Here is a 23,760-nt window from a genome sequence, read left to right as displayed (position 1 = left end):
CCGTGTCCAACACAAAGGGCAGAGAGAAATCAGGGTAAACGAGGGGAGGCGTGTTGACGAGGCCATCAACGCACCGCGACAAACGCAGCCGCCTCCGCCCACCGAAATCTCTGGCCCTTAGCAGTCGGCGCGTGGAGCGGTTTTGCGATCGTCGCGAACTTGGGGACAAACCGGCGATAATATGACGCGAACCCTACAAAAGTGCGAATTTCACCGAACTACTTGGGGGTTGGCCATGTGCGCACGCACGCCGTTTTGTCGGGATCCGTGTCGGGATCCCAGACTCGCTAACAATGTGGCCCAAATACCGCACCGATGTTTGCAAGAAAAGGCACTTTTGCGGTTTAAATTCGAGATTGGCCGCCCGCACTTGGATAAACACGGACCGCGGTCGATACAAATGCTCCTGAAACATGCGTCCGAATACAATGACATCGTCCAAGTAAATGAGGCACAAATCCCATTGAAGACCTGCCAAGATCATTTCCATAAGCCGCTGGAACGTGGTAGGAGCAGAATTCAGCCCCAATTAAATTGGAACAACACTTGTCGTGTTCGGAACGTGGTTTTAGGCCTGGATTATTTATCCAAGGGCAGCTGCCAAAACCCCGACAACAAATCGAGGGTCGAAAAGAACCGCGCGCCCATCAAGGCATCTAAGGAGTCATCCACCCGAGGGAGTGGATACATGTCCGGCACAGAAATTTTGTTTAGTTTGCGGAAGTCAACGCAAAAGCACAGACTCCCATCCCGTTTTATTACCAAAACAATGGGAGCCCCCCCACAGTCTGGTAGAGGGGGGAAATAATGTCCGCAGCCAACATCTCGTCAACTGCCTGGCGAACATGGTCCTTCTCCCTGGGACGGAGCCTGTACGAATTCTGCCTTATCGGAGCTGCGTGACCCGTATCTACGTGATGTTGCAATAGCGAAGTGCGGCCTATACCAAATTTGCCCCCGCTGTTCCCCAGACAAACCCAAATTTTCCCCGCACAATGTCCATCCAAGCCCCGTCCGACTCTCTTCCCCGCTCCACCACGCCAACGACCTCTGCAGCCTCCGTGTAGGCCTTTTCACAGCGCGCGGCCGTTGCATGGGCAAAAACTGTACCAGCTTGGAGCACAGAAGCCCCCAGCCCCACATTTAGCACTTGCACAAAGGGCTCCTAGTCACTATGGTCTGAGCACCCACCAACACAAGTCGCTGTATTAGAGGGGGTTAAAAGGACCCCTTCGAAATCTGTCAAATCCAGATGCTTCCGCAATCGTAAAGGCACCAACATCTGCACCTGGCAGAGCCATAACAGTTTCCCTCGCCAGGTCTTGGACTGTAGCGTTAGCCCTTGCTAACCGAGTCGTAGACTTAAAAAGGCCAACCGATTTCCCAACGGCAATTCAATACAGCCTTGATCTGCAAGGATCTTAAGGGGCATTCTCCCGAAAAATTCGGTACCCAAAAGACAGGGCACAGTCAATGTCTTGGAGACCCACACCCGCCCTGTCAACTCAATGTTTTCAACGCGGACACTCTTCCCCCTGAATAAAGCCAACCACCGCGGATGACCCCTTGCCGCAGCAACCCTGACACGCTGCTACGCTGCCACCCATCCGACGCCGGAGTCCGTTGCTCACACGCCGCGACAAGATGAGGGATGGCGAAGTGCGAACCGGATGCGCTCAACAACCGAGATGTGTGTGGTGACATTTGTGGCCGAGTGTCTGATGCGTCACGATTTGCCTGCGAGGCCGGGGAAGCGGATGTCAGCGGAGCGAAGGACATCGAAGGTGAGGTGGGCGATCCAGCGCTGTTGCGGCATTCCCTGACGATGTGGCCCAGCTGGCCGCACTTGCTGGAAGGGGTCCCTCTCGGCACTCCCGCTCCTGCTGTCGTCGCCCCTTGACTCCTCTCCCGCTTGGGCTCCGGATGAAAGAAGCGCAGACCCGTTCCGGTTCCCGTGGCGCAGGCTCCTCCGGATCCTCCGGCACCCCTGCGCAAGCAGCCACCCCGGGCCACCACTGCAGGTTGACGTGTGCCTGGATGCAGTGGGCCACCTTCAGGGACGACAGGTCACCTTCCTCCGTGATGGGGAGAGCGACAGCAACCTTTCCAGCGCCAGAGAATCGAGCGCCGTCTGTTCCATGCGCGGATAAGCTGTGTGGCCCAAGGCCAGCAGCGCGCTGCGGAAGGCGAGAGGCGTCTCGGCCTCCCCCCGCCTCCGCAGCACAAACCTAGAGCAGGCATTGGATGGTGGGTCGAAAATTGCGGCCATTTGAGCGCATGCCCGAGGCAGAGTCGCTCGATCCACCTCCAGGATGGCTTCAAATGCTCCCCAAGGAGTCGTCGTACAGGGCACAGCCTCTTCCGACCACCCGACCAAAGTGCAGGCCGCTTTGAAGCAGCGTTGAAACGCCATCCAGTCGCCCCTGCCGCTACATACTCGCGGATGAAAGGCAGTATCGTTAAAACCCGCCACCACCCGCCAATTCATTGGCTGTGTCGGGTGGTGGCGGGTTTAACAAGGCATTTATATTTACACGATTTCACCCAAAAAATCCTCTCTTATGGGTAATATTGGTGACGAAAGCCTACGTGTTAAACGTTCATGTTTACCGCTTTATTTACGCTTAAATCGACGTCTTTTTAAGCAATGTTCATCCAGACTTGTCCTGTCTGCATCACGCCATGAGACGAAGAATCCATTCGGAGCATTCACAGAGTTCCATGCATGCACCGCGTGTTAGTGGGGGGCTGTAAGCCATGACGTTGACTTGATATTTCCTTTACCCACTCACCCCCCACAGAACAAGGACAACATAGATGTGGACGGAGTCCTCGGCTTGGCAGAGAAAGCTTTCTTTGACCACAACGGCCTCGTAAGGGGAGCGTATCAGAGCACGTTGGAGGAGAGCCGCGTGATCAGCTGGGATGGATGCTACGATTTCGGTGGCGACTGGCCACACACACAGGACTCGTTGGAGTTGTGTGTGCTACGAGCAGTATACGGGTACGTGGTGGTGGTGGTGGCGGTGGTGGTGAAGGTGGCGGCGGCAGTATTTTCGGTAGCTGTGGGTGGTGGTGACGGTAGCAATGGTGGTTGTTATGACGGCGATGAAGGCAGTGGCGGTATTGGTGACAGCAGCGTTGGTGGTGGTGGTGACGGTAGTAGTGGAGATGGTAGGCATGGTGCAGTGGTGATGGTGTTGGTAACTATTAGAATTGTATTAGAGATGGGCGATCTGATTGTTTTATTCACACGTTTGCTCAGCACAGCCCTAAAGACCCATAACGCCAGGCAGCTCGTAACAAACGGCACTGCCGAGAGTACAATGGATGAAAGTGAATGTTTTTTCTTGAATTGTTCCCAGTTTTATTCTTGGGTTTGTCGGTAAAGTCATGTAGATAGGTTAAAAGAAAATAACAAAAAATAACACGGTTGTATGCGCTTGGGAAAAGAGACGATGGGAGGAAATTCCAAAGTGAAGCAGTGCGAGGGAAGTTTCAGCAATGTGGTGGTTGACCACAGTCTGGTAGACCCGAGTCCTCTGGATTGGTTGAGTGAATTTCATGGGAACAGTAACCATGGTCGTGGCGATAGAAGAGCGAGGAGGTGATTGACTGCCGCTGTGGGACTGATTGGGGCAAATCTTTGAGTGCTCTATTATCAATCATTAGTACACTCCAACCCTGTCTTCCCAGGCCTTATAAACCATTGCTGGAGAATGAGCTGATGGACACCTGGAAGATGCTGCTCGCTCGGGAAGTTCTGCACGGATGCAACGATCCCCAGGACTCCGCCACCAAGGAACAATGGAAGGACATGGGCCTCGCCTACAGGAAGACCATCGACCGAGACATGGTAGGCAGGCGGTGGCGGGAAGTGTGTGGTTAGTGAGGGAAGTGGTGGTGATGGTGTGGTGAGGGTATAGGACAGGCATGGGAAAGTTCTAGTATTCGGCCTTCGACCTGACTGTGTTCGGGCCTGCAGCTATACGAAGCCTACCGAACTATACTTATCCATCACGGCAAGCATCTTAGCCGCATGAGTCAGGTACCAGAAGGGGGGAGGGGTGGAACATTTTAGACCCGTCAACACCGTGTTTATAATCTTCTTGGTTCTTTCGGTAAAGTCACGTAGAAGGAAAATAATTAAATAATAAAAATAAAACATAATAAAATAATTCTCACGACGTTTCGGCCACAACGCAAGCAGCCGTCTTCAGGTGGAGAACAGGTCTGTCAAGTAAACAGAGTCTGAATGGCACGCCCCAGGCTTTGAGCGACTATTTTTGCTGGGATGGAGGGGTGAAGAGCGCTTTGACAAAATAATTTGCATATCAAGAGGAATTTAGCATATTTATGGGAAATGCAGATATGCGATTAGTACTACTTGTGAAATGCGTAGGAGGTTTGGCGAGGGGTTTAAAGTCATTATGCCCATGCATTATGCAGGATTAGCAGTATCAAAGGGAGGGAGTAAGGTTAGAATTAATAAAGGGAAGGAATGTTAATAATATGGCGCCGCAGCAACTAATATGCTTATTGACTATACATTGTCATATTACACTGTTTTATTCTACCCACTCAACTGTATACTGCTAATCCTGCATAATGCATGGGCATAATGGCTTTAAACCCCTCGCCAAACCTCCTACGCATTTCACAAGTAGTACTAATCGCATATCTGCATTTCCCATAAATATGCTAAATTCCTCTTGATATGCAAATTATTTTGTCAAAGCGCTCTTCACCCCTCCATCCCTGCAAAAATAGTCGCTCAAAGCCTGGGGCGTGCCATTCAGACTCTGTCTACTTGACAGACCTGTTCTCCACCTGAAGACGGCTGCTTGCGTTGTGGCCGAAACGTCGTGAGAATTATTTTATTATGTTTTATTTTTATTATTTTCCTTCTATGTGACTTTACCGAAAGAACCAAGAAGATGAATCCCTGCAGTCACGAAAGCTTTAAATCGTGTTTCTAATGTTAGCGCACTGCAGTCACATCCATCACTGCTTGGGCCTCTGTGGCCAGTCCAACATGCATCTCAATTTGTTAATGGATGTGGTTGGGGATGCTGCAGTGGGGTTGGCACACTGGAATTGCCAACTGGAGGTTTGACGGCTGGATTCCATCTGCCTATGTGGCATTTGAAACAATGGTGCAGATTTATTAAATCCCCCACCCAAATTAGCAAATGTCTACCCAGCAATGCAAAGTGGTTCACCACAGTCGATCAGTAGCTCTTGTGTGGTGGTGTTAAATGTGGGTACTCCCACCTCTTCTAAGGCATCTGTGGCCAGCTTGGAAGAGTAGACCAAAATACCCTCTGGAGGAACTGTCTATAACTCCCTCTAGTGGAGGCCCTTCCACCAACATTGGCATGAGAAAGTAATTTCAGAGCCGCACTTTTAATTTTGCCTGTGTGGATGTGAGAGATTTGGATTGTGCCTACTTGTAAAAACAGGAGTAAAAGAAAACAAGTCTCAAGTCTCTATTTTGTAACAACCACCGCTCATGTGTACGTGTGTCTCCCATGTGTGTGCACACGTGCTCGATTTCTCAGATCACTTGCAATTTCAACAACAAGCAATACTCCGCTGCCATGGGCTTCCCGGCGACCCACGAACCCGTGGACGACCTGCCGGCTAGCAGCCCGGGCTGGAAGCTCGTGACTCTCACAGGTTAGCCTTTAGTCCGTGGGCCAAAGCACGGCGGTTGGTCGGTACCACCTGGGGTGGCAAGTAATGCTACCAGTGTCCACCTTGAGCAGCATTCACCCGCAATTGATTTTGCTGCACTGCCCTCCAAAGGTACTTACACGCAACATCTTTTGCGCAGTGTGGCCACCTATCCCACCACTTTCCAGGCTCTTTTAAGCTTGTTCAGCTTCCAGTGTCTTGACGGGATCGTGTGAATACCGGGCTCGCCGTTAATTTAAAGGGCCTCTTAGACCAAAGTGTGATGTCATGTGTAAATTACGGTTAAGAGTGGCTTTGGGGAAAACCCAGGTCTTACCCCGATTCCTTTGCCAAAGGAGGCTTGAGGACCCGGGCGAGGAAAACAAGAGAACGAGAGGGGAGGCCTGACTTTGGCCGGCAGTTTGCTTCAAGAACTATGAAGGGACAAATCCATATTGGAGAGCGTGATAGAATCAACACATGTGCATGGTTGTTAAATTACTTGTTTGTGTTTTTCAGGGCTGAGGAAGAACTCTCTGCCTGAGAACTACGTCAACGAATGTGACCCACGCTATTCTCACTGCAACGCCTCCACCAGGCTCCCTGATCACGGTGAGTGTGCATGTGTAGCCTTGGTCAGCTCGGCCTTAAATCTAGTACGTGGTGTGGAGTGAAAAACATCGGCACTGGAGGAGACAAAGGTGGCTGCACACGATGCCAACCACGCCCTTAACAGAGTTGCCAAATTATAAAATGTCCATCAAATGGTTGAAATTACTTCATTGGGTTAAATCACATAGCGATGTTAACCTTCTGGCAGACTATACCCGTCTGTGACACGCAGCACATTGGTCATAGCGTTGCGCCGTAGGAATGGTGCCAATGCCAATTCTACCAATGGTATATGTTTATATCATTCGTGTAAACCGGAAATTAATAGAGAATGTAGGCTCGATATTAAACAGCCCTGCAAGGATAATTTTAGTAGATGGCGAGTGTAGATGTAACACTTTTGCACGGTCTTTCAAGCTTGGTCACAGTCCAGACTTTCTCTACTCGGCAGTTATTTGTTTTCCAGGCACAGGGGAGATGGCATTTGATGACGGCCCGGTTGCTTGCGCTGATTTCCCGCGTGAGATTCCACTGCTCGAGGAGGAGGAGAGGAGGAGGTGCAGCGGTGGCGGTCGTGGGGGGCTCGCAGACCTGCCGAGTGGGGGGCCGCATTTCCCCCACAATGCAGAGGGGGATCTGTCATTGCCCTGTAAACTCGACGCCCCCAGTTTCCTACTGGCCTCCGATGGAACCCCAACCGCCAACCTCGCTGACCTCCCCGCGCCGCAAACTCAAGATGTCTTCGCCTCCATGAGGCAGATGGTCAGCAATTTGTGGAGTGGCGGCGTTGATAGCGGTGTCAATGGTGACACCCGTGGTGGTGTTGGTGATGGTGACTCCAATGAGAGCGAGGGCTTGGATGATAACCCGGACGGTAACGTACACAGCAAGCGGCTGCTCGGAAAATGGGTCAAACACGTCAAGTCCTCTGTCACGAAATCAAGCATGTCTTCGGCGTCCACCTCTGATTCCGATGACTGTGCCGACTTTTTCCCGCGTTTTCCATCGCTGTTGAAGTCTGCTCCCGGGCATCCGATTTTACCACGCGGCCCGTTTTGTGGCTGGATTGAACTTGAGGAGCCGGTGTTGTCTCTCGTACGCTCGATGGATGAGATCGCCGGCGTGGCAGAGCCGTCGATACCACCGCTGGACCAGCTGGACAGGTGGTGGCAGCAGCAGCAGTGTCGCCCTGGGGAGGTCAAGAGTCGACTCGGGCAGTCGCGGCGCTTCAAGAAGCTGCATCCTGTGGACGAGGTCGCCGACGACTGTGCCACCATGCTCGCGCGGGAGATGGATGGCGTGTGCCGCTCGGCGGGCTGGGATCTGCGGTTGCCAGCCGGGGGTCGGCAGGCGGTGCACGTGCCGCTGGCAGATGGAGTCGGCACCGACGCCGACACCTTGATCTACCAAATGCGGGAGCAGCTCAAGTCGGGGTCGCTCGCCAGCAAGATCTGCAGCTACCTGAAGCGTGTGCAGAAGCATAACTGGATGCACGCATCTGCTGGTGATGAGCAAGGTGAAGAAGATGAGGAGTCAAACCACAGGACGTCGACGACGGCCGCTGTGCGGTCGTACGAGAGGGTGTCGCTCGACGACTCGTACTTCGACAGGTGCGATCGCCGTCGGGATTGTGGTATCCGGCAAGAGGCGGAAGTGGTGACGATGGCGGTTGACGTTCAGGATTTCCAAGCCGGCTCTTCCAGGAGAGAAGATGGGGATGCGTCGGTGGCGGCGTGGTCACCAACTGTGGAGTCCGTGATGTGGCCGGGAAGCCCGGTGAGCATGGACCTGGATGAAGACTCGGAGGGGTGTGAGGACGAGGCGGACGTGAGGGTGACAGGGTCGGAGGTCAAAGGAGGAGGATGGGGTGACTTGGTGGAGCAGCGATGCGATGCGACTCTGGCAAGCAGTTCAGGTCAGGCAAATAAATGAAATATCTTCGCGTGTGCACGGGTTTAATTATTAGCTGCTCCTCACTTTATTGAAGGTCAGCGGCTCAGTGCCCACTTGATCACAAACATGTCGGCAAGTTGACCGATTATTTTAAGAAGCAATACAAACTTCGGACAATCTATGTCTTGGCCTTCATTCTTCATATATAAGCTATAAATGTTTAGCATTATTTATGTATCGGTTTTGCATTATCCGGGCCACCCCTTACCCTGTTTTTTTCACTACCCCACACCACTCGAAGCAGATTTGTAAAGCGAAGGGGAGGCCCAGGACCTTCTGAGATTTCTCTCGACACTGATGTTAGCCATGGCCGCAAATCGAACAGGTTACCAAGTTCGTAGCTCAGTGCGCTCACCACTGCGCCACCACTCCACCCTTCCTTGGCAGCTGAAAGATAACACTCGTGTTATGTGTTTGGTTTTTTTTCTGTCACCACACACGCCCTCCAATAGTCGTTCACGCTCACCACATTGCCAAGCCCAGCAAGACCGACCTCCCTTGGGCAGCCTGGATCTGTTCCCAGCCAGACACAAGCGGGCGTCTGGGTTGGTATCCGTCCTCTGTGGAGCTACCGCCGCCACACCCCATCGGCGGCGTTCCGCCAGAGACCACCTGCCTGCGCTTTCCACACACTGAACAGCCCTCGCCTCAACTCGTCAGTACCGCCCGGCCGGATTATATCACCGCCTGCCAAGTTGTGCCCGTCGGTATCGGCGCCGGCTCTCTTCCGAGCACACTCCAGCCGGAGGTTGTGTCAGCGGACTTGAGTTTGGGCCCGGCGGCAGCAGTGGCCGGGCAACCGAGCGCAACGCAAGCAGTGCCAGGCTTGGTGGACCAGCGAGACGCCTTCTACGTGCATGGCTCTCCTGCCGATCCTGAGCTGGAGCCAATTAGGGTGAGCGATCGAGTGGGGTGGTGTGGGTGAGCAGATGGCACGTTGTGGGTACAGGGTGGCCATTATGATTGTTTGATCGTTCATGATAAATGAATGGGAAATCATAACACCATTTCATTATCAGTTTTACCAAACTTCACCAGCTGGCACTGTTTTTTGAATTGTCGGCGTCAGTTAACATCAGCGACGAGTGATAGCGCAACCAGCCCTGAACCCGTACCCCATTCATTCAACATAACACGCTGGTCACTGCAAGGAGGCTGTGTTTTTTTACATAGTATGTAATGGGTCATCACGTGACTATTCGCATTTGAGCACCCTGTGAGGTTTGAATGTTCCTGCATGCCAGCTGGTTTGATCGACACTAAAATTGGACCAGATTTGATTGTCGGCTCCCCTGACTTTGGGAGTCGATAATTGATTCCCTAAACAATTGTCGATAAAACAGCGTCATTCTTTTAATCCTTCGCCTCGCTCAACTCACCTCTCCCGCTGTGCTTCTTCCCCATTAGGAATACCTGCGGCTGCAGAACTGGGAGGAGATCCAAGACGGGCGACTGGCCGAATATGAGACTAGCGGCAAACGAGCGCTGGTCGTGATTAGAAATAAGGACATCGGAAGCATCCTGCACACGGTAAAACGGGGTGGACGGGCCACGCAGAGAGTCCCTGTGTCAATGGTCAATATTTCCACCCTGAGTATTTGTTAACTTTGGGAGTATTCTGAGAATAATTGTAACCCCCAGAGGTGCAGGGGGAAGGACAACAAACTAAAAACAAACATTTATAAAGAAATTAGTTTTCCATCTCGATTTAAAAGTGCATAGCTCCAGTGGCCTAACATCGGAAGGAAGAAGGTTCTAGACGGCCGCAGAAGTGCATCTGAAAGCACGCGGTGGGTGCAGTGACTCGCGCATTGCGCTATTTACTCGCTTTGTTCATGTGTGTGTGGGTGTGAAGGTCTCCAATGGTTTGAGTATGTTCGGGTATATCAGTGTGTAAGAGTGTCAGTGTCTATGTTGAGGGTGTGTTATGGTAGGGAGTGCGCGCTGCACTACGAACTAACACCAGTGATGATTATCTGAAATGATCATGGGTTTCCCCTAGGTCCACTCAGCCTCAATGAGTACCTGGTGCCGTGTGTAAATAACAGCACTAGGGAGATAAAAGCAGTTTAACACGTAGGCTTTTGCGATTAATATCCATAATATAGGTGTTTTGGGTTAGATCGCGTAAATTTCAATATGTCGTTAAACTTGCCACCACAGATGAAGACAGTTGGCCACCCACCTCCTCGTGTTCCGTGCCGGTCTTCAAAGGTGCTCGCGAACAGTGCTTGCCCCAACAGTCTGGACAGGCTATACGGGGGATCTTGGTCTTTAATGGTGAAACTGAGGGTGTATCAGTGTGAAATGGAGTAATGTTCAATGTGTGTGTGCGCTATTAACCCAGCTATCCTGACAATAGCTGGCATCAGTCGTGGTCTTGCAAAGCTTCAAAATAGTTAATGACAATTGAAGTGCGCCTGTGTAACAACAGGAAAACAAAAATATAATTATCTTGAGGCTGTCAGACAGAGGTGGAGTAGTGCACAGTGGTTAGCACTTTGCTTTGAACTTTGGAACCTATGTTTAATTTCCCGGCATGGCATATGTGCTTCTCTAATCACTTGTGGGGAGCAGTGAGTGTAGTGGTTAGCATACTGTGCTATTAACCTAGTTATTTCAGTTTTCCGAGTTCAATTCCTGGTTGTGGTCCTGTTCTGCCCCCCCACCACCATTCACTGACCCGCACTGACCAGCATGATGAAGTATAGTCACACAGCCTTTTGTGACCCGACACGGGGTGGGCATGGCATTCATGCAGCAGTGGACTGGTAAAGGATTATGGTATGTAGGAGGCATGGGTTCGATCCTAGACCCTGACAATGCCTGTTGTATATTTCGGAATTCACGTATTCTCTCTCCCAATGATGGTCAAGTAAACTTTTCTCCGGGTCCTTTAGTTTTGGCTGCTACTCTAAATTTCCACATGTGATATTAAGCCACTGCGACAAGCTATTGTGTGTGACCAGGTCACCTCTGAAAAAAAGCTAATAGCTGAATGGGCTTCACCTGATAAATAGAATAGTTTAGTGTATATGCAGTACAGTCTCTTGTATAACGCGGTAGTTGCGTTCCTGAAGAACACCGGGTTACAGAAAAATGACGTTATAAATATATAATTTAGGGTAAAGCACAGTACGCGATAACACGTTAGATGTGTATGCAGGCTGAACAAAGACTTGAGGCGCATGGGTAGCATCTCGAAGCATCCAGCAGCATCACACCTTGTGTGATAATGCTATGCCGTGGCAACTGCACAACCGCTTATTCCTACTCACGCGATGTAGTTCTGTTCACTCGATCACCTTATATCCAATCCGCATCGGTGTTATAAAAAATGTGTTCCCTAATAGATTCATCGCGTTGTATCCAATTTGCTTCATGAAAACACACAGCGTTATAGCAGAACTGACTATTGTAATTGTATCAACACAGGCGGTGATTGTCGTACCTAAGATTGGAAACCAGCGGTTTAGAGTTTTGGCAGGGTTTTTATTGGTCGGATCGCAGTTCAGGCTTTTTGCTACTCTGTTCGCAGTCTACATGTTTTTTCCTTTCGCTTCCCCACGAGGGTCGCTTGCGTTGACCGGCGATTTCCGCGCATCACTGTCTCCACCAGATCCCACGGCTGCTGCAGTTGCGACAAGCGTCGTCGGGCGTGCGCTTTGCCGGCGTGGACGGCCTTGCTGACATCACGAACCGCTCGTTCCGCAAGCTGCTGCACCTGGGCGGCTTCCTCGTATCGGATGACACTGCGCTCAAAGAGGCAGCCAGTGACCCCGGTGAGTAGGCTCCACTGTTTTGGGTGAGCCGGGTCACCCTTGCCAAATGAGAATATATCCCGGTCTTTTGTTTGGAATGTTAATAGTATGGAGCTGCAGCAACTAAACCACCATGTAAAAAACTAAAATATAAACTACATCACTATCATCAATAAGCTGAGCTACTAACAGTAAGTCATACATTACAATTCTATGTCGCAAAAAACATTTACATTCCTTCCATTTATTAATGCTAACCCTACTCCCTCTCTTTGATGCTGCTAATCCTCAATAATGCACGGGCATAATATGACTTTGAAACCCCCCGCCCACCTCCTACGCATTCCACGAGTAGTGACTAATCCCATATCTGCATTTCCCATAAATATGCTAAATTCATCTTGATATGCAAATTACTTTGTCAGGGCGCTCTTCCTCCTCCAACCCAGCTTAAATATACGCTTCCAAGCCGGGTGGTGTTCATTCAGACGTTGTCTTTCCGACAGACCTGTTCTTCATCTGAGGACGGCTGCTTGCGTTGTGGCCGAAACGTCGTGAGAATTATTTTATTATGTTTTATTTTTATTATTTTATTATTTCCCTTCTACGCGACTTTACCGAAAGAACCAAGAAGATGAATCCCTGTAGTCACGAAAGCTTTAAATCGAAATATAATTCGAACTATTCATAAAAACGTGGGCCTGGGCAGGAAATATCAGCAAGAATAATTAAGGAGTGCCAGCCAAGGAATGAAAGAAATCTGCGAGAGCATGCTCGCCCCGGGATCGTGAGAGGTGGCCACGGCTTGTGGAGGTTTTCATCCAGCGGTGGATTGACCATGGCTGATGATGTACGATGATGTACGTAGGAATGTTTAACGACGTATCCAACCGCGGTAATTGGAGGTGCAATGATGGTGACGAACAGCAAAAACTATTTCTGCATCGCATTCTTTTGACGCCACGGGCACCGTCCTCCCACGCCCCATCGCAGGCCTGGTGCAGAAGTTCATCGGCGTGCTGCGGTCGCTGAACTCGGTGGGCACTCGGTGGGTGTGGAAGCTGCACGGACGCATGGTGAAGAACCTCCACACAGCTGGACGGTGAGAACCCCCCCGACCAGCATTCCGGAGGGCTAGGCACATGGCCAAAGGATGGTCTCTTAGACGGCAGTGGAGCACGTAGGTTGTTGACCTACTGTGTGCGTGCGTGCTGGCTCACCCACCCCCTCGTACTGTATTGGCCTTGATCAGTTCTACTTGCGAACAACACGTGCCCCAACAATCTGTTAAGGCTATACGGGGATCTGTCTTTTTGCATCTGTCTGGTTTTTTTTCCATCTGCCTCTTTCTGTGTCTAACCCTATGTCTCTGCTTGCCTGTCTTTCTGTCTGTCTGCTTAACTGTATCTCTTTCCACCTATCTCCATCTCTCTGCCAGTATGCCTATCTCTCTGTCTTTCTCTCTGCCTGTCTCTCCAATCTCCCTGTCTCTTACTTTCACCCCATCTATATCTTATCTCCCTGCCTCTGCCCCTCTTCCTGTCTCCATCTCTATCTGTCTCTCTACCTCTCTGTCTGCCCGTCTCTGTGCCCATGTGTCTCGTTCCATCATCTCCATGTCTCCCTGTTGTTGTGTATGTACCCCCTTTTTATTTTATTTTTATATTTTTTAAGAATTATTCTGCCATCATATATAATATTGTTTTTTTAATAGACACGGGGCAACGTGGAACGAACACGCCCCCACACTTCCACAGATGCGCGCATACCTCAATTCAAAGGAAAGATGGCATGAAAGAGGGTAATCAAGGTCATAAACTCCCCGAATTTCACACAAGAGGAACAAGGGAGGGGGGAATGGCAGGCAGGGGGGTCAGCAGGACATCCTTTTGTTAAAAAAAACCTCAAACCAGGCACCATGGAGGAAGAGATAATTATATTCTGAACAAAGATGAGCCGGGATATCAGATTAAATAATCACAAGAAGTCAAATAATAAGTACGGAATTAAAGTAGAAGAGGAATCAAGGGCGGAGAAGGCTCTCAAAATTAACCAAACACAACACCCATGGGAAGCGAGCAACACGGCCGCCTTTGTCTTTCCGAGAGGATCTCCACACACAGGCACCAAGCCAGGAAATGACACCCATAAAGGTTGGGGCAATGGCTCAAAGGAAATTAACACACGCCTTCGAATAAATAAGCGCATGCGCCGGGTGCTCCCACCGTGGAAACAACCGTCTTTGTCTTCCCACAACACGGACAGGAAAAAATTGCACACGCGAGGAAATAACATTTCCATGAGAGATCGGGTCACGATGAAACATCGCGAACACGGTTTCGGCATAACTGTGCAGATGGAACCAAGCAGCAAATAAGTTGCATTTCAACTTCCAAACCAAAACAACTTAAGCTGTGTGAGACAAAAGATATGATCCCCGAGTAAGGGAGAGAATAATTAAGCTCGCTTAACGCGTAGGTTTTCGCGACAAATATTATTCAGTAACAAAACATGGATTCGAATGTTTTTTTTTATATATAACTCGACGCGAATCATCGGTCTGGCTAATGGATAACTTCGGTGGCGCCGTCACGAGCCACCCCCACCCCTTTCTTCCAGAACGACACAGATGTGTCTTCAAAGCTAATAAACACACGGAAAAACACGCACGCGAAACACACGGACGGACACACACACAACGAACACAGATGGTTCAGCCCACAGGAGGGTTTTATGACAGCCTTTGAACAACTCGGGAAACTGAGTGGAAATTCCAGATATAAACCGAAGGAAAATCCATTCAAAGCAGATCATCCGGGCCACGAGCCCCATCTTCGGCTCCACCACAGTTCGTCCGGGCCACGAGCCCAACTCGTCGCCAGGGCTTCGACTCCACCACAGATCGTCAAGAAGTTTTCGTCATCCAGAATGGCGAGGTTCGCGGAGTAGCGACGCGTAGCTACAAGCCGAGGTCTGCACCACCTGAGAAGAATCGCTACCCTGAGTCGCAGAGCTGCGAGTGAAGCCAACAAAGACGCCAACGTCCACCCTGCCACGAACGAAGCATCGCTCCTCGTCAGAGTGACGACCAGCGAACAACCCGCAGGAAAGGCGGAGATCGCTGAACGAGCGCCACTGTGCGCCACCGTGCGCCACCGTGCGCCACCGTGCGCCACCTTGCGCCACCTTGCGCCACCTTGCGCCACCGTGCGCCACCGTGCGCCACCGTGCGCCACCGTGCGCCACCGTGCGCCACCGTGCGCCACCGTGCGACAACGAGCGACACCCGGATCGACCAGCATCAACCAAAACCGACTCGTCATCCCGCCGTGGAGAAAAAGAGTCAAAGTCTTCTGAACGAGCGCCGCCGCTCACCTCACAGCGGAGAAAGTCTCAGCTGCCGCTCGCACAGACAGCAGAGAGGTTGTATCGCTCCCCACATACAGACTCAAGGAAACAGAGGAAATCTTGTCAAACCAGTTCCTTTGTCAAAGAGTCTCGCCGAAGAATTAATTAAAACAGAGCCAGATTAGCTCTCCCGCAACACGCCCTCACCCACCAGTATATACATACACTTTCGCCTTTGGGATACAATAAGTGCTTTTTATTACCGCAAAATGAAGTGTGTCATGCTTGTTTCAAACTCGGCCAGTCGCCGATTGTGATCGATACATGGGCGAACTAATGAGATGCCTGGTTGTTAGGAGGTTTTTTTTTTTAGTCATAGTCTCGCAAATGCATAAGTGTTTATTCATTCATTTTAGTCAAATGCATAATATCGTAATTGCATAAGAATTTTAGTTATTCATATTAATCGAATGCATGATATCGCAAATGCATAAGTGTTTGGTTATTCATGAATTATTGGCGTATGTTTGATATGCATGATAGAATGTCGCATGCTTGTTAGAATAAAATTGCTTCACACCAACTGTTCGAGTGCTTCTTTCCAAGTCCATGCAAAACTGTCTTATTCATAAGAGCTGTTACCTGCGATGAGATATGAAAATGGAGACCTAAAATATCATAACACACACTAAGATAATCGGTAAACATTTAATCGATGATAATCGTGTTATCCTGATTGATATAACTCTGGATAAACGAAGCTGAGCCTAATTACCACAACTGCACACATTAACATAGTCGCAAGCATTCGCATAAATTACTACGATTATCTCCGTGATTATCATAATCTATGCATATAATTACACACATTAACATAATTTATGCATATTAATACACACACTATCATAATTAATGTGATTTGCGCATTTTTCGGAAAATTATTAATTTTTATTATTTTTATCAAAATTTCATAACCCAACACATACAACACTGTCCGCGCGTTTCCAGGGAGAGCTGCGTGTGGGGTGACGTGCTGTCCTTGGTGCTGGGTGCCGAGCGGCAGCAGCTGGCGGAGTTCCTCCCTCCCCACGCATGCGACGACGCTTGCAACGCCAGCCTTGGCTTCCTGGGTTGTGCGGTCAGCTTGCAGGCACTCAGTCCGCAGTGTCGCTACACCGTCTTTCTCACCGGTGAGGGGGTTCGCTCACCCGGCCACGCCCGGCCGTGCTCACCCAGCCATGCTCGCGTAGGCACGCTCACCCAGGCACGCTCACACACAACCGTTAAGTCATCCTCACTGTCACCTGCAGGTGCTAAGTCCGTAGCACCCTCCTGTACATACTCATGCTGTTCCCCCACACTCATCCACGCTCGCCCAATCACCATTACCCAACAACGTTCATCTGTGCTCATACACACTCAACCACGCTCGCCCATGCCATCTTCCGAGTGCACCCCGACCGTGGTGCTCGCAAAACAACACCTCCCGTGTGTGTCTGCGCGCAGGCAACGTGGAAGAGAACGTCAGCAGGTTCCATAATGCCGGCATCGCCGTCAGCACCATCTCGGACTTCATCGCCAAATTCCACCAGGGTGCTTTCGAGCCCACCCACCGGCGGATGGCGATGGCCGCCGCCAACGTCGCCAAGCAGAGCAAAGAGCGAGAAGCGTCCCTGCAGCACCCGCCTGAGCCCAACGCCAAGACGAAGCTGCTGAACCTTGGCATACAGCGACCTCCGATATCTGTGCCTTCGGAAGAGAGGAAAGACGCCGGGAAGCAGGGCTGGCCGCTCGTGCGGCCGCTACCGTCAAAACCACCACAGCCACCGCAACCGCCGTTACCACTGGCGCAAGAGCGGCAAGCCCTGGTGGCGGCACCAGCAGCATTGCCCGATCTCAAAGAAAGCAACCAGACCCGGCCAAATTTTCCACCGCCCGCTGCCAAACGTGTTCAACAGTCAGAAGGACCCATGTCGACTGTAGCGGTATCGGCAGCGTTGCAGGATCAGAACGTGAGCAGCCAGTTCTGGCCGAACGTCTCGCGACCCGAACCTGACCCGCAGCCAAAAAAAGTGTCTATGACGGCGTCATTGGATGGGAAGAGTCAACCTGTTAAGCACGACGATCAATGGCCGAAAACACTTACTGCGGAAGAGAAGGAAACTGACAACCAGAACAGTCCTCTTGTCCCCCCGTCCATTGTGAAGTGGGAACCGCAGTCAACGCGGCCTACATCGGTTGCTCCAGAAGTGAAGAAAGAAAGCGGTAGTAGTTTAATCTCGGCAAGCCCCGTCCCTTCTTTTAAGCAGCAGCAACAGCAGCAGCAAATGAGAGTGAAGAACCAGGAAACAAAAGTGGCCTCTCGGCCCTTGTCGGATGACGCGACAAAAGTCGGTGCCCAGAGCTGCTCCCTCGTCCACTCAACCACCATCTGTGGTGAGCGGCAACCCGACCCAGTAACGTCGACAGTGTGGGATGAGACACTCCTCGTTGTGCCGAGTCCTTCCCCCATTCCTCGAACACCGCCGCGACCTGAGCAGCAGCTGAAGGCAGCCACGTCGTCGGATAAAAAGGATACCGAGGAGCAGAGCAGCACCTCCATCCGCCAGCCTACCATCGATAAAGAACAGCGCCCCATGGTGGTGGTGTCGTCGATGCTGCTGGACGAGGAGGGATATGGCAGCCGGAACAGTTGTTTGGTAACGTCGTCCTCGTCCACCCGAGAAGGGAGCCCTGTGGCGGTCACGTCCACGACATCGCTGGGAGCAAAGAGGGGGGAAGGCAAGCGGAAGTGTAGCTCCTCCACCACCACTCTGTCAGCTCTGAGACAAGAGCCGCAGCCGAGCGTGGAATCTTCTGCATCAGCGGTGGTAAAGAAAGAAACTGAGCGTAGCAGCCTGGTTGAGCAGCAGCAACAGCGCACAGTTGCTTTGAGACCGTCAGGAGAGACGAGAGAAACGATGAAAGTCGATGGGACATATGGAGGCTTGGGCTGGTATTCCGCCTCAGAAAAAGCTGCAGCACCAGTGTCCTTGGAAAAGAGGGAAGACGGCGAAGCTAGCTCCTCTGCCATCCATCTGTCCACCGATGAGAACCAGCAGCGGCAGGCCACGGTGGTCTTGCCGCCATCGCCTCTAAGAGCTGAGAAAAAAAGCGGCCAGAGCTCGCCCCGTGCCCACTCGCGTGCTGGAAAGAGTGAGCGACTGCCCAATTCGGCTGCGTCGACACTGACAATAGAGGTGGACGACGATGGTAGCCAGGTAGGGCGTTTTGTCTCACCGCCTCTATCCCCTCGCGAGCAGCAGATTGGAGCAGCTGCTTCGGTGGTTTTGGCAGAGACGAAGAAAGAAGAAAAGCAGAGGTATTTCAAGTCTCCGCCATTGGTAGAGAAGAAGGAAAGAAAGCGTAAGTGGGCGTCTGTTTTGTCTTCCAGTTACAAACAAGAGCAGCAGCAGTTCAGCCAGGTTTTGTCAAAGTCGATGGAAGAAAAGGTGGATGGCAGACAAAGCAAAGCACCCCTCCTGCTGCTGTCCACCGTCAGCAGAGAACTGCAGCCCAAAGCGGCAGCCTTGGCGGCGTTCGAGAAGAGGGATGCTTCCCAGAGGAGGTTTCCCATCCTGCAGTTCGCCATTCATGAAGACGAGCAGCAGCTTCCGGAGCAGAAGACGGAGAGCGGCTGCACGGCAGGAACCGAGCATCTTCCCCGAGTGGCGGTGTGCGTGTCGCCTGAAGAGAAGGGGAAAACGCAAAGGGGTTCATCCATCGCTATGCACGAGGAGTGCCTGGCAGTGGTGACACCCGTGTCAAGCCAGCTGTGGGCAGAGAAGCCCCGGAGCACCCAGAACGTTTCTTGTGCGCTCTCGTCGTCGATTTCAGAGCACGGGCAACAGTCGAAGCCATCCCCGCAGGTGACGTTCGAAGACGATGAAGAAACCGGCAGCCAACAGAGGCAGCTCTTCCTCCCCAGGCATGATAGGCAGCCCAGTCTCGCCACCCCAGTGCCGCCGGGAGATAATAAAGATAATAAAGACTCTAGCCATAGCCGGCTCGCTACCTCTGTGCACGAGCGGCCACCAGCAGCTGAGGCGGCAGTGTCATCGTCTCCCTATGACAAGCGTGAAAGCAGTGAGACTTGGATCCCTGTCGCCCCACAGCAGTCTTCAAGGAAGGAGCAGCAGCAAAAGCCAGAAGCTCTGGCGGCGGTGATGGTGGCGGCGGCGGTGATGGTGGCGGCGCCGCAGTTGGAGGCGGGGAAGCACAACGGTCAGGGTGATGCCACCCACGATAGCCTTTGGCCCAGTATCCCAATCCCACAGGAGGGCAACCATGACCTCGCGGGTGACCTCGCCGGCGGCAGAAAACACAGACCGGTGACCCCACCGAATGAGCGGGCCGAGTGCAAGAGGCGGAGGACAGACGTCGAAGAGCCGCCCGGACCGCCACCACGCGTCCCCAAGGCGGAGTCCGACGGGAAGCGTGATGATGATGGCGTGAGCGATACCCCCGATGAGAGGAAGCGGTGCGATGAGCAAAGGGCAATTAGCGATCGCTCCACTCCTCCCGCTGTGTTTCATTTACGCGTTTCATCTTTTTTTTCATCCGGCGACAACGCAAAAGGTCAACGGGGTGCGTTGCTCCTTCAAGGAGATGGGCAGGTTAGAGTCGGGGGGTTGCCTGACCGGTCCAGGCTGACGGTTCACCCGCCTTGCCAGAGTGAGCGCAAGAAGAATATTTTGAAGCCGCTGTCGCTCTGGGAGGAGATAAAGTTGCGACACAAGCAGGGCAACCAACACACGGCGGGAATGATGATGGCAGCGGTGGCAGCGCATGGCAGGGAGAAGCCAGGCAGGGCCGACGGCTCGACGGCGAAGTCAAAGATGGCGGCAGCGGAAATGCAATCGCCGGCCGCGTTCCACCGGGACGGCTGCACGGAGAAGCGCACAGAGACACCGAGCGGAGATCGGCAGCACTGGAAGACTCCCCCAGAGAGGATGAGGATCACGAAGAGCAGTGCAGAGGAAGAGTCCGAGAGGAGGAGGAGACGTTCTCCGGGTCGAGGTGAGTGCCGGCTACGCTTGCGACGATTCGCTCTCCCCTCTTCCTTGCCATTCGAGGAATCATTGTGATTCAGGAATCGATTTCTGTTAACTCAATTGCGTTATCCAATTCGCATCCGCGTCATAAAAAATGTTCCCGAATACATTCATCGTTTAATATCCAATTCACGTTATGAGAAAACACGTGTGATAGAAGAACGGACTGTAATTCTTACGTGTGCATAGTTTGATGCGTGTTAATTGGGAGAACTTGCAGCAGTTGTCGCCGTCTACCGTGAACCTACTGCCGACTGGTCGTTTGCGACGCAGCACCCTCGTAATAGAATGGCACAAATACCAAAAGCACTCATTATTTTAATTGAAATTATAACAATTTTGAAAGCACTGTAAGGCAACTGGACTGATCATATACAACACTCATCACTGCTTTTCATAATATCGCACTGGTGTCGGACGTACGCCTACGAGCTGAGATGGCGATGGGGTGCGTCCACATATTGTGCCATAGGTAAGCCATATTTTCTCTGACCGTTGATAAATTACATAAAAAATGTTCGCTTTCATTATTCGAAAAATTTTGTTTTTAAATTGCACTGTGAGGTTGCCTAATTTTTGTAATACATTCTCATCATCAATCATCCACCTTGCACCTGCACATTGCCAATTTGTGGATGTGCTCTCCTATTCATAAAAACTAAAATCTTAAAGTGAAACTCAAACCCTCGCTCTTTTATCCCCTTCTTGCTCCGTAGACGACTCCTTAGACCGCGGTCTGCATTCGTCGCAGGCACCACACACACAGCCCTGGTGCCAGACAGGAGACCCAGAGCAGAATAACAAGGACTCCAGCACCACTGACGCCACATCCGCCAGTGCCAGCAGCAGGTGTCCAAATGAGGAGCCAGGCACCACCGACACCACCGCAATGACAGTCCTCCCTGCCCCGCCGAAAATACCGCCACAGCCGCCGCTCCCACCCAGCAGCCCCCCTCCTCCGCCACCAGAACTTCCGCCACCACCACTACCAGAGTGTCCACCCCCTAAATCGCTGTCACCGCCAAGGCAACCGTCTGGTTGCGCACTGCAGCCTGTTTTGCCGCCGCCGCCACTGCCACCGCTATTCCTGTCACACGCATTGCACCAGGGGGTGCAGCCGTGCCTCTCGCGACCTGGGTTCGTGCTGCCACCTCCTCCCTGCGCGACGGTGCCGCCCCCCTCTTGCCCGATAGCGCCACCCCAGTTCGGGATGATGCCGCCCCCTTCCTGCCCGACTGTGCCACCTCCTTCTTGCCTGACTGTGCCACCCCCTTCCTGCTCGACTGTGCCACCCCCTTCCTGCCCGACTCTTCCGCCCCCTTGTCCGACCGTCCACCCAAATAGCCCTCCGCCTGTTCAACCGCCTCCGTGGATGTTCGTGGGGACGGCTGGCACCCTTCCAGGCCCAACGGCAGCTGCCCTACCGCCACAGGCCAGCCCGGCACAGACGTACCAGCAGCCGTACCACTATTTGCCACACTACAGCGGGCCTTGGCAGCCACCCTCTTAAGTTGGCGCTGAATATTTTCCATGTCGATTGTGGTCTGCTGAGTGCAGAAATATTCTCTCGGGTCGGCTTCCCACATAGGGTGACGGTGCAGCCCTGCAATTTCTTCCCTGCTTCACGACTGGCAGCAGAAAGGCCCTCTGCAAGAGGAAGCTCTCAGGAAGCTCTCAGGAAGCTATCTTGAGAGGATAGGATAGTTGGCCTCATCTACGCTGGCCAGTATTCTTGGAAGAGGTGGAAGTACCGACAATTTGGTCCACCGTGTGCGGGCGGCCCTGCTGATGGATATAGCTGTGAACTGAACAGGTTTAAATTAAGCTCTGGGCATGAATAATCTTCAGGCTGGGTCAGGTATTGCATCTGAAACTGTAAAGCACAGTTTTTTTACATCCCTCAGCGCATTTCTGGCTTACAATTTATCCAGCAATGTCTCAGATGTGGCAGTTTTGCCGTGATAAGTCGATTTTTGTTTAACAGTTTTTTGTGCGATGAGCTCACGCCGTGCGTCTCCACTGTGGAAACATGGGCGGTTCAAAGTCATGATGCACCATTTCAAAGTGTTGTCTGGAGATTTACTACCTTTTTCCAATAAAAAGTTGGGCTGTGTTTAAGTACATGTCTGTAATAACGTCCAATAATGTCTGATAAAAAAATCTATTCGGCAAAAAAATCTGAAGTATTTCGCCAATTAGCCACCACACTGGAATTGAGCACTCATGGCGAAATTTGCTCCCAATCGTTTGTATTCTGTCAATAACTTACGTTTCGAAATGCGCCAAAAGTATAACAAACATCTTAGAAATTGAGGTGCGGCGTTTGTCGGGAGTGTTTTTTTACATCCAACCTTTTGTCAGGTGGTGCATTCTGCGACGGATGCACGGTGGTGGGGAGAGAGGGGGGATTTGAAGTATTGGTGTTTTGCCGTTTGGTCCATGAGATGTGTTATGCTCGTGTGGCTGATCAATGTTGAAGCCCAGACACCAAACTCGCAACACCAAAAGCATATTTTCAGACCGTGTAGATAACAATGTGCACTTGTGACTTCCGCCAGGCACACGCACCCCACATTGTTGGTGGTGCTGAACGAAAGTAAAGTTAATTGACGACATTAGCGTCATGAATATCAGTAATCTTACCCAACGGTGTGCATGTGTAAATAAACTAAGTGCGAGAAAACGAAACCCAGTTATAATGTAAATTATTTTATGGTACAAGGTTGATTAAAACTGCTGCGATTGGTGCTTTTTGCATGTTTACACTGGCAAGCTGGTTTGTATGGACACTGCTTCTGATTTTAAGGATAAAGTTGTCTTTGAACTGCCAAACGTTTTAAACTGGAGTTTCTCGACCAGTACAAACATTCTTCTTGAGGTCTCAAACTGAGTTGGATTTGTTACGCCAATTATTACTTGACGTTCTAGTTAAGCAGTGGCGTGGCTATCAAGTGTATGAGCAGTACACCTGCACGAGATCCACGGGGCAAGAGGAGGGAGTCCAGGCACTGGGCTTATGAAGAGGAGGGGCTCAGGGAAATTTAACAAGGGAGTTGGCCCATTTCATTCCTTGCAACCAGCGGCCATGCCAACTACACTTCGGCCCTTGCCGCTAATAAGCAGAGAGACAACACAGAGAGAGACACGCAACTTATAAACACAGATACCCAATGCCTCTTGTGTCGTGGCCTTAAATAGAAAGGGAGGGGGGGGGTAGAGAGAGGTGGGTCTGTGGAGCAGATAAATTAGCATGTCAATGAGAGCTGTGTGGAAATCCACCCCGCGGTGGCAGGGGGAGAGAAAAAGCGAATGGACCT

At 51.5% G+C, this 23,760-nt stretch overlaps 1 protein-coding gene across 3 annotated transcripts in view; it reads left to right on the top strand.

Annotated features, from left to right (window-relative positions):
- The window catches only part of LOC133355646 (uncharacterized), a 59,963-nt gene extending 36,832 nt beyond the window's left edge, over window positions 1-23,131 (top strand). For 2 of the 3 annotated variants that reach the window (XM_061573013.1, XM_061573016.1), the window contains 12 exons: window positions 2,802-3,004; window positions 3,697-3,856; window positions 5,562-5,679; window positions 6,196-6,288; window positions 6,740-8,203; window positions 8,694-9,136; window positions 9,649-9,771; window positions 11,861-12,023; window positions 12,996-13,104; window positions 16,359-16,540; window positions 16,857-20,408; window positions 21,160-23,131. In XM_061573013.1, coding sequence (XP_061428997.1) covers window positions 2,802-3,004; window positions 3,697-3,856; window positions 5,562-5,679; window positions 6,196-6,288; window positions 6,740-8,203; window positions 8,694-9,136; window positions 9,649-9,771; window positions 11,861-12,023; window positions 12,996-13,104; window positions 16,359-16,540; window positions 16,857-20,408; window positions 21,160-21,953 — 7,404 coding nt within the window. In that variant the 3' untranslated portion in view covers window positions 21,954-23,131. The remainder of the gene's footprint in view (window positions 1-2,801; window positions 3,005-3,696; window positions 3,857-5,561; window positions 5,680-6,195; window positions 6,289-6,739; window positions 8,204-8,693; window positions 9,137-9,648; window positions 9,772-11,860; window positions 12,024-12,995; window positions 13,105-16,358; window positions 16,541-16,856; window positions 20,409-21,159) is intronic. The other variant, XM_061573015.1, reaches the window with a different exon arrangement.
- The last annotated feature ends 629 nt before the right edge of the window (window positions 23,132-23,760 follow it).

Source organism: Lethenteron reissneri, chromosome 51 (genome assembly GCF_015708825.2).
Source record: "Lethenteron reissneri isolate LAM-NWPU_2019-01 chromosome 51, ASM1570882v1, whole genome shotgun sequence".
Lineage (NCBI taxonomy): Eukaryota > Metazoa > Chordata > Hyperoartia > Petromyzontiformes > Petromyzontidae > Lethenteron > Lethenteron reissneri.
This window is presented reverse-complemented; position numbering and strand designations above follow the sequence as displayed.